General features: G+C 31.2%; 2 protein-coding genes across 4 annotated transcripts in view; one reads left to right on the top strand and one right to left on the bottom strand.

The window, feature by feature from the left end:
- The window catches only part of LOC111705652 (uncharacterized), a 21,925-nt gene extending 20,384 nt beyond the window's left edge, over positions 1-1,541 (bottom strand). The window contains exon 1 of one of the 2 annotated variants that reach the window (XM_023478281.1): positions 1,478-1,541. The gene's annotated coding sequence lies outside the window, so the exon portion shown is untranslated. The remainder of the gene's footprint in view (positions 1-1,477) is intronic. The other variant, XM_023478273.1, reaches the window with a different exon arrangement.
- On the top strand, positions 1,364-10,776 carry LOC111705636 (mitochondrial sodium/calcium exchanger protein). 2 transcript variants are annotated; one of them, XM_023478254.1, is made up of 14 exons: positions 1,364-1,427; positions 1,868-2,136; positions 2,537-2,848; positions 3,186-3,272; positions 3,733-3,795; positions 4,949-5,095; positions 5,454-5,557; positions 5,732-5,811; positions 6,211-6,299; positions 8,316-8,430; positions 8,819-8,891; positions 9,189-9,288; positions 10,000-10,089; positions 10,530-10,776. In XM_023478254.1, exons 3-14 carry the CDS (start codon positions 2,814-2,816, stop codon positions 10,759-10,761), a joined length of 1,215 nt encoding a protein of 404 aa, XP_023334022.1. In that variant the 5' UTR covers positions 1,364-1,427; positions 1,868-2,136; positions 2,537-2,813; the 3' UTR covers positions 10,762-10,776. The 2 variants fall into 2 exon arrangements, with proteins under 2 accessions (XP_023334022.1, XP_023334030.1); XM_023478262.1 differs by lacking the exon at positions 10,530-10,776 and having other exon boundaries at positions 8,819-8,860; positions 10,000-10,084.
- The last annotated feature ends 303 nt before the right edge of the window (positions 10,777-11,079 follow it).

Here is an 11,079-nt window from a genome sequence, read left to right as displayed (position 1 = left end):
AAAAACAGTTTTACATTTTATACATTAGAACTCACATATCCTGTAGTTTATAATATTAAAAACAGTTTTACATTTTATACATTAGAACTCACATATACTATGGTTAATAATATTAAGAAGAGTACTTTAAGGTATGTCTTATTAACAACATAACCTTTTACACCTCTATCCGAGAACCGATGAGGACGATATAGTCGGTTTTCTAACTCACAATTTACCATATTTGCACTGCAGCATAAATTCACAAGTTGTTAGAGAAATCATTTATGAAAATAATTATAGATATTTAGCTGGACAAATAAGGATATCTCATTCATACTTTATCAGACAAAAGATACCGTTTTGAACCTGACAAGCTACTTATCATAATCTAAAAAAACTGTTTACGATTCCATTTTTCCGTTCATTGAAATAAATTTGATTTGCTTTACAATTATCAAATAAAGGAATGATGAAATAGTTAAATAGATGATTAATTCATAAATAATTAATTTATAATGTACATACAAATTATACAAAGGATTGATCAAATAATAACACATTTCTTATAACCTTTGAAATGATTAAAGGGGATAAGTGACGAACTGGGCGGGGGGGGGGGGGGGGGGGGTAGTATAACCCTGCAGTGCAGCGGTCACTAGTCAGGTAATGAGCCAGTTGACCTGCAATCTGGAGAAAACCAGTTCACCCCCCCCCCTCTCTCCGTGGATATCTCACCCCCCTCCCCTGTGTGAGCCCGACTCTGGACGTCACCTATAAAACCAAAACAATTTGACTTTTTCTCAGTCTTCCTCCTGCCCTTCGTGATAAAGAATGTTCTCAGTTGTGTTATAAACATTGAAAGGATTTGAAAGAAGTGTTCATTCCTTTATAAAAAGCTGTTTTTTTTTGGTATGCAACAATTTTCATTTAATCCCGCCGGGATATTTTCATTGAAAGATACTTTGAAAATCTACAAAGGCAAAAAAAAATTCGCAAGCCCTCGGGTTTATCATTGAATCCCCTCTTTAAAAAGGAATGTCATTTTCTCTCAGACAAATTAGAATTAATGGAAATTTGTCTGAGAGTAAATGATACATTTCAGTTCTTTGCCACCCCCTTACAGTCACCTCCAGTTTATTTGAAATTTCTCTTGTAAAACTGAGCAAAACCTAACAAAATTTTCTCTTCGTGTTTGTGTGCTAATTAGGGTTTCAAATAGGAATTCCGTTTCGCGCAACTGCAGCGGAATTGCGCGTCGAGTTTACAGGGCAGCAATGGCGCGCAAGTAAAATTCACTTGCTTTGGAAAACCCTTGTGCTTATTAATTTATGATATTATATGTTAAATACAATTTTCTTACATTAATCTTACAAATTTTTAGATAATAATTGTGTGATGAAAATGAGAGAATGGAGCGTTGGAAACTGGAAAGGGTAACCTGTAAGGTATTTAACAACAATATTAAAGTAATGTTAGTAATATTACAAAATTTTACCATTTTCTATTGCTTCTATCTTGATTAAATCCTCACGATGGAGTTTATTTGATTAAGAACTTGTAGATTGTAATGACCTAAAAGTAAATATGAATTTGATAAGGCATGAAAAATGAAAACTACTTAAATTTCGCAACAATTATCTCATTTATTTTTAACATGCAGAACTCAACATTTTCCACAATTACTCAAATTTTCTAATTTCTAGCTCTGCAACCAAATGTCGCAACCTTTGAAGAAAACTGCGTTCGGATGGATCAAATAGTCTAAGTTTAATTATCATAGGTTTATACTAACTGGTTTGCAAAGATATAGGGAGGGACTATTGTGACAAAAACTTTAAAGAAAAGATAGGAATAGCGGTGAATACAATTTTTTCTTGTATTTTAGGAAAACTATGAATTGGTAAAGACACAAACTGCAATCCCTCTATCTAACAATCTCCAATACGATTAGATCAATTGATACTGTTCTATTCAAAAAGAAAAAACATGTGATAAAAAGAAAAAAACACGTGAAAAAAGAAAAACATGTGATAAAAAGAAAAACATGTGATAAAAAGAAAAACATGTGAAAAAAAGAAGAACATGTGATAAAAAGAAAAACATGTGAAAAAAAGAAAAACACGTGAAAACAAGAATTCCAACGAAGACTTTAAGGTAATAAAATAACATTTTACACTTTTTAAGCTTCCTTTTTTTTACTAAAGATAAGAAAAGCAGTTTGTACTGCGTTTTTTATCCTATGTTTGTGGTTTATTAAATGTGGTCACTATAAATATGTTAACAAGAGTCAAATCCTATCATTTTTGTAAATATTATCAGTTTAAAGTATATTCAATTCACATTAGTTTAAAACTTTTAATAGTCCTGGGACCGAATTTAATGAATTGGCGAGGTCGCTGAACTACCTAAAGTCGGTTCAAATCCTCCTGAATCTTTAATTTTGAATCGGTGAGTTAAGATTTGAACCGGAGGTATATGTAGTTTAGCGACGAAGCTCAAATTAATTAAATTCGTTCACTGGTCTTTTATTTGCAAAACTGTTCCTTTTTTTCAGGATCTGATAACCACAAACTTTAACAACCAAGCCTTCGATTTCGACCAAAAACCAGGAAACTTTTTTTTTAAACCGGAAACAGATTTGTGAAACCAGGAACAGGCTTGTGAAACTAGAAACCAGCGCCTCTAAAATCAAAAACTCTTATCTGAAACCAGGATCCCTGACGTGCTTTGATCATTTTTTCTGTAGAAACAGTTAAAGAAAACCAAACCTTTAAAAGAACCTTTGAAATCAAGACACAGGTTTATGAACCCAAGAAACCAAAGATTCAAAAATGAAAGAAATTTGGAGAACTCACAAACATCCCTGGTAAGTGTTAACATTTATTTTTAGACAAATAACCAGAGGCGTATTCAGGGGGGGGGCTATGAGGGCTCAGTCCCCACCCCCCTCCGGAATCAGTGCATGCATAAACGGTTTTCTGGGGATTTTCGGGCCACCCCCTGGACAAATTCCTGAATACGCTTCTGCAAATAACCAGCATTTTCAATTAATATAAATGAATATTTTACATATTTATGAACTTACGTAGATTGGATAGCAAATGGACAGTACAGAAAATCCAGCTTGGGATGTCGTGAACATTTGTTTTCTGTCGATTTGCTGTCAAAATACCCTCATGTATCTATAATGTTTAATTACAAAGGTTTGGATTTGGAGGGTTTCCTGAAGTTTTAAATGAAAATATTTCCGGAGACTGTGATCTGATTCATAATTTAGACTGGAAGGACAGGTAACAATCAAGCAGTGCTTAAGGCATAGTTTATTATAATTAAAGGTACTGTCTGCGTAGGTTCTAGTGAAGTTCCATCCATTAAAACTTACATTTTAATACCCTTTAAACCTTTTGTTTGACTATAGAAGTGTTAGAGTTATATCTTTAATTTCAATTGCAGTACTTTATAACTGTGACTTTAAAACTCATTCAGGTCAGGAAAAAATTGAGAGAATTTCTTTCTTTCAAAGATCGAAAATATTCCATATCTTTATTTTTATTTATAGAAAATTCTGTGAATCGGCCATACATTGCTTTTAAATAAAAGGTCCTTTATATTACATCGTCAGCTCCTATAAGTCAGGATCTCAGCAAGCAACTACCTGACTTCAGTGCAGTTTAGAATTTTCGATTAGATAAAGATAAAATTTCGTATAAGTAGGGAATATTTCTCATTCATAGAACATTCCTTTTCTAGATGTGATTTTGTTCTGCACAATGAGAACTGTCTAGATGTGGACGGATTTATCAATTACATCAGGTATGGTGTAGATACAGTGTGTCTCACTAAACATAAGGTAGATACAGTGTGTCCCACTAAACATAAGGTAGATACAGTGTGTCCCATTAAACATGATGTAGATACAGTGTGTCCCATTAAACATGATGAGGTAGATACAGTGTGTCCCACTAAACATGACCAGGAAGATACAGTGTGTCCCACTAAAAATGACCAGGTAGATACAGTGTGTCCTACTAAGCATGAGGTAGATACATCGTATCCCACTAAACATGACCAGGTAGATACAGTGTGTCCCAAATAACATGAGGTGGATACAGTGTGTCCCATTGAACATTAGATAGATATAGTGTGTCCCACTAAACTTGAACAGGTAGATACAATATGTCCCACTAAACATGCTTAGGTAGATACAGTGTGTCCCACTAAACATGCTCAGATAGATACAGTGTGTCCCAAATAACATGAGGTAGATACAGTGTGTCCCACTGAACATGAGATAGATACAGTGTGTCCCACTATACATGAACAGGTAGATACAATATGTCCCACTAAACATGCTCAGGTAAATACAGTGTGTCTCATGAGCTATAGATCAAATATGAAACATTCTACAAGGTGTCAAATGGTATATTTATTTTTCAAATAAGACTGCTGTGTTCGTCATATTTATATGAACACAATGAATAAATATGTATATTCTTACTTTCCTTCTAATTAGAGTTTTAATAAATTCTCAGGGAGTTTCAGCTTTGATGAATATTTTGATAAGGAATGTTAATTAACCCACTATATAACATATTTTTCAATTCAATAAAGTATGCCTGCAAACCCAAAAAATACAAAAAATTGTTAAACTAAACTTTCCATAGAAAGTAAACCGAGTTGTTTTCTGGGTTTTATTAAATTTTACAAAGATCATGTGTAGCTTATCATGCAATCATATCTGGGTCTATTCTATGCTTTCCGCACTTTAAAGTTAATTTGAGAACACGTGAAAACTTCAAATTGTTAGAAATGTTACCAGGCGTACAGATTAACTAATTACGGATAGTTTTCTCTCTACTTAACTTTGCTCAAAGTAGAAATATGGTTCGACTATCCGTGCAGACTTAAACATACTTTTTAATATTTATTAACCCCTACCTCTGGTTGTTTATATGATATGTTTCAGTGCACTGTACTGCAATTTTGGAGAGCATTTGTTCCCCCTGGGCCTTGTTTTGTACCTGGTCTGGCTGGTCTTGCTATTTATTGCTTTAGCGGTCAGCGCAGACGATTTCTTTTGCCCGGCCATTCAGGTCATCTCTACAACACTGAGGTGAAAATTAATAGAACAAAAAAATTTGGAAAAAATGCAATTTGAAAATAACACTTTGAATAAGACTAAGATTAAGCTAAAAATAACATTAAGGCCTAAATGTCTAAAATTCACAGAATATTGCTTGTGTGTCAAAATAAGTTAAAAATAAAGAATACATATTAAATCAAGATTAAATAGTCTCTGCCGATTCTCTCCGAATATCAAAATATGAAATATGAAAAATTAAATAAAAATTTAAAAATAAAAACAATCAACTAATGTTTTTTTTTCTCTAAAGTTGTAGTTTTCTTTATTTGAGAAGTGATGTTAAACCTTGATAGATTCTATATAATTATTCAATATTATTTTGCTGCAGATTGTCCCAGAATATCGCTGGAGTGACTATAATGGCTCTAGGCAACGGAGCTCCGGATATATTTTCATCTTTAGCTGGTATATCTGCAGCCAGGCCAGAGCTAGGTAACATTTTCTCCATTATAATGAACTTGACCATTTTGATGGTCATGTTCAAAATTATTGTAATGCTAATGTTGTTGATGTTGTTGATGGTGCTGATGGTGTTGATATTATTGATCACTAATTATTTATCGAAATAAGTAATTAACCAAATGACCTCAATCATCTATCTATTAGTATTTGGTGAGCTGTTCGGTGCTGGTGTGTTTGTAACCACAGTAGTAGCTGGTTCTGTAGCAATTACAAAACCATTTAAGGTAAATCATATAAAAAATGTTATGCTTATAATTTCTCTTACAATGTTCCTTACAAAAAAACATGAAACAAAAAAATGGAAAAAGGCAAAATCTAACAATTTAACAATTTTAACTTTTTTCTTAACCTTGCTAAAAAATATAATGAGATAGAAAATGAAAAATACCAATTTGACAGTTTATTCCATGCTTACAATTTATTTTTCCTTTTCTTTGACTTAACTTAAACACGCTATAACAGCTTTTTAAGTAAAGCGATATTTTCTATTTATTCCTTTTTACAATGCCTACAGATTCTTTGGCCTGTTGTTTGTTCAGAAAGATGAGACAAAAACTAAAAATCAATTTTAAAAAATTAAAATATTTTTATTATTTATCATTTTTACACATTCTTGTATAAAGGTGATGGAGAGACCTTTTCTGCGTGATGTTAGTTTCTACCTGATGGCAGGGTTTTGGGCTTTCTATATATTCTGGAGACAAGAAATCAGGTTTTTCCCTTTTAATTAGTATTGTTTATCTAGGGGCTGTCTGATATATTCTGTTCGAGGAGATCTGCAGAAAACATTACAATTTAAAGGGACTGTCCTTGTAATTTCAAGTAATATACAATTTAAAGAGGGACTGTTCTTGTAATATCAATTAATATACAATTTAAAGAGACTGTCCTTGTAATTTCAAGTAATATACAATTTAAAGGGACTGTTCTTGTAATTTCAAGTAATATACAATTTAAAGGACTGTCCTTGTAATTTCAAGTAATATACAATTTAAAGGGACTCTCCTTGTAATTTCAAGTAATATACAATTTAAAGGACTGTCCTTGTAATTTCAAGTAATATACAATTTAAAGGGACTGTTCTTGTAATATCAATTAAAATACAATTTAACGGGACTGTCCTTGTAATTTCAAGTAATATACAATTTAATGGGACTGTTCTTGTAATTTCAAGTAATATACAATTTAAAGGGACTGTTCTTGTAATTTCAAGTAATATACAATTTAAAGGGACTGTTCTTGAAATATCAAGTAATATACAATTTAAAGGGACTGTTCTTGTAATTTCAAGTAATATACAATTTAAAGGGACTGTCCTTGAAATATCAAATAATAAACAATTTAAAGGGACTGTTCTTGTAATTTCAAATAATATACAATTTAAAGGGACTGTTCTTGTAATATCAAGTAATATACAATTTAAAGGGACTGTCCTTGTAATTTCAAGTAATATACAATTTAAAGGGGCTGTTCTTGTAATATCAATTAATATACAATTTAAAGGGACTGTCCTTGTAATTTCAAGTAATATACAATTTAAAGGACTGTCCTTGTAATTTCAAGTAATATACAATTTAAAGGGACTGTCCTTGTAATTTCAAGTAATATACAATTTAAAGGGACTGTCCTTGTAATATCAAGTAATATACAATTTAAAGGGACTGTCCTTGTAATTTCAAGTAATATACAATTTAAAGGGACTGTTCTTGTAATTTCAAGTAATATACAATTTGAAGGGACTGTCCTTGTAATATCTAGTAATATACAATATAAAAGGACTGTTCTTGTAATATCAAGTAATATACAATTTAAAGGGACTGTCCTTTTAATATCAAGTAATATACAATATAAAGGGACTGTTCTTGTAATATCAAGTAATATACAATTTAAAGGGACTATCCTTGTAATTTCAAGTAATATATAATTTAAAGAGGGACTGTCCTTGTAATATCAAGTAATATACCATTTAAAGGGACTGTCCTTATAATTTCAAGTAATATACAATTTAAAGGGACTGTCCTTATAATTTCAAGTAATATACAATTTAAAGGGACTGTTCTTGTAATTTCAAGTAATATACAATTTAAAGGGACTGTCCTTGTAATATCAAGTAATATACAATTTAAAGGGACTGTCCTTGTAATATCAAGTAATATACAATTTAAAGGGACTGTTCTTGTAATATCAAGTAATATACAATTTAAAGGGACTGTTCTTGTAATATCAAGTAATATACAATATAAAGGGACTGTTCTTGTAATTTCAAGTAATATACAATTTAAAGGGACTGTCCTTGTAATTTCAAGTAATATACAATTTAAAGGGACTGTTCTTGTAATTTCAAGTAATATACAATTTAAAGGGACTGTTCTTGTAATATCAATTAATATACAATTTAAAGAGGGACATGCTCGATTCACAACAGGATCCCCTTGAAATCAATGTCTGATCACTAATGTGGAAGAAAATGTCGTTTTTTAAGCTTAATGTGTTTAATTAGGACAATTTCTGCATTGTTTTCCGGCAGCAGAAACTATAATTGAAAGTAATGATTAAAAAAAATATGCATAAACATGGATATTCATACTTAATCAGACAAAGCATATAAAGGACTGGTTCTGAATCGAAAATGCCAATTAACAAATTGAGGGTCACTTGATATCAAGTTATTTGTCCCTTTAAGGACAAGTCCAAGTATATGATATTAAATAATCATTCCATTTTTTAGACTTGGAGATGCGCTGGGATTTTTGGCCTTGTACATAGTGTATATAGCAGTTGTTATTATAGGACGATATATACACTCTAAAACTCGCACTACAGAACCATATTACAGTGTGCAGGTATTATACACATTTTCAAATATGTATAAAGTCATCAGAAAATGTGAAAGATTTAACAAAAAACTAAAAGTACATTTAGAAAAGAGAATTTAGAATGGGAAAAAATGATTTTTACATTAATGACTATGTATTGTGCAGCTTTCATGAAACTTTTTTATGGAAGAAGCGTGCATTTTATTTGAATATTTTTAAAATGTGAGAATCAGGACCAGAAACTAAAAAGGTTCATGAATCCCTAAGAGTATTAAACAACCAGAGATAGATTTAATAAACTTGAAAGAACATAAAAAAATTGTTTTGTCAATTATTTTGTAAAAAAAGAATTTAGAACTGATATCATTATTAACGTGTTTATATAGCGATGAAGACATTTTTTGTTACTTTTTAGACGAACGAGGTGGACGAGCAGATAGTTCCAACTCATAGAGAGGTTCGGATACTTACTCATCCTTTATCTACAGGTTTACATACTTACTCATTTTTTAACCTCAGGTTTATATACTTACTCATCCTTTATCTACAGGTTTATATACTTACTCATCCTTTACCTACAGGTTTATATACTTACTCATACTTAAACTACAGGTTTATATACTTACTCATCCTTTATCTATCTAACCCCATTCGTAAAAACCCGTGTTTTAAAAATGTTTTCATAGCGATACCAGCTGTATTAAGTTTTTGGCTCTGAGATCAGATTACTACTGAGAACCAGGCTGGATTGCCAGCTAAACTACATCCTGTATATTGTACTGCAGGGAACCCGCCTGAGATTAGATTACTACTGGAGAACCAGGCTGGATTACCAGTTAAACTACAGCTGAGACGATTCTATAAAGCAATAAACCCGATAGACAGGAAAACCAGAGATTAATGCTATGTTTAAACTTTCACTTTGTAAAAAAAAATTTCCATCGTCTTTTCATTTCAATAAAAAAAGATTCTCAAATATCCAAATTTTTTATTGAGAAAATCTGGGAACCAACAATTTTGTAATAACCTATTGTGTGCTTTATCATTCATGCTCACTTCATGGTTAATTTCATAATGTATAGTGCTATACTGTAATCAGCATGCTATATTCTTAAAGGAATCTTTATTTTAGCAACACAATGTCAAAGCAGTTAGATACTTCAAACTATGAATTCTGATGATCAAACACTCCCTTTAAAACATCAAAAGTTAACATACCATCTGATTGAAAAAATACATTCACTCAAAAATTTGATATTGTAGCAAAAACTCAACCTTGGCTGTATATTTTAGCACTGAGCTATAAAGTTTTGCTGGTTCCTGACTTTAAAAAATCTGGATATTTCTAGAATAACTTTTTTCATTTAAATGTAAAGAAAATGGGAATTACCTTATTCTATAAATGCTTTGACGAAAAGCTCATTACATATTAAATCTAGAAATGACAATTCTATAAAACTAAATCTAAAACTACAGAAGCATTTCTGAACACTACTAATAAAATCCAAGAAAAAGTGTTTTAAATAATAATTTTTATCGTTTCGAAATTTAAAAAGAAATACCTGAATAAAAAGTAATTTGATCTCTCTGGTTTAGGATTGAATGGGAAGATAATAATTGGTTTTGGAAATCATACTTTCTTCTAAAATCTCCTTTAGATTTCATTTTTAGACTTACTATTCCAAGGTAAAAAATTAAGTACGTGGTTTTAGGGTGCTTTGTTAAAGTTAAAGGTAAATGTTATTTTACTAGCTGCAGCCCTTTTTTCAGTTTACACAGTTAAATATTTTTCTTCCTATATTAATGAGTTTTTAAGGTTACATAAATATTATTATTTTTTATTTACATTGTTTTTTGAAATATGAAGTCTTAAAAAAGTATATTTTTAATCAATAATTAATAAACATTTTTAATTTTTTGCGTTAATTTAAAAACTTTAAGTTGTTATTTTTGATTTATCTAAATAAACTGATATATATGCGATGTTACTGTACACTGTACAGAGCTAAAAATTTGACGGATAATTATACAGACGAACATGTTTTAAGAATTAAGATCCGTTGAAGTTTTTATTTCAAGTTTTCTAAAATAAAGGCATAATTAAGATGAATTTATCTTTAATCCAGGGTCAGTCCTGAGAATGCGGATGAGAGTTGGTGTCAGATTCTTGTTCTTATTCAATGCTTCCTTACTCCTCTCTTTACAGCTCTTGCAACCTCTACAGCTCTAGGTATAGAAAATAGTTCTCTTGAATTAAACATTAATCTGATTTTCTTATCTCAATATTTGTGCAACCTGATGTCATATTTTAAATTATTTTATCTAGCAGAAATCTATATTTTGACATGTATAAGATGAAAAAAAGGAATGAAAATTCGAATTTTTGGCAAGTGTTCAGTTCCTATATTTTTAAAGATAAGTGGATATACATTTACTATGACTGAGTTGGGTAGCACTTCCCGCATAGAACAAACGACCCTGTTTTAGAGTCTGAAAACGACCCGCACGACCCCAAAAACTGGCGCCGGTCCGACTCTGTTTTAGTACTAATAAAAGAGTCGTTTTTAGACCGAAAAGACCCTGAATCCGTCTCTCCTCAAAACGGATGGGTGTCGGTTTACTTCACGGCAGGGGGCCATTATCTCCCTCAAGATTTATTACTTTGGCGCCATATGT

The sequence above is a fragment of the Eurytemora carolleeae genome, unplaced genomic scaffold (assembly GCF_000591075.1).
Source record: "Eurytemora carolleeae unplaced genomic scaffold, Eaff_2.0 scaffold157, whole genome shotgun sequence".
Lineage (NCBI taxonomy): Eukaryota > Metazoa > Arthropoda > Copepoda > Calanoida > Temoridae > Eurytemora > Eurytemora carolleeae.
Note: the sequence above shows the minus strand (reverse complement) of the source record. Positions and strands in the feature narration are given on the sequence as shown.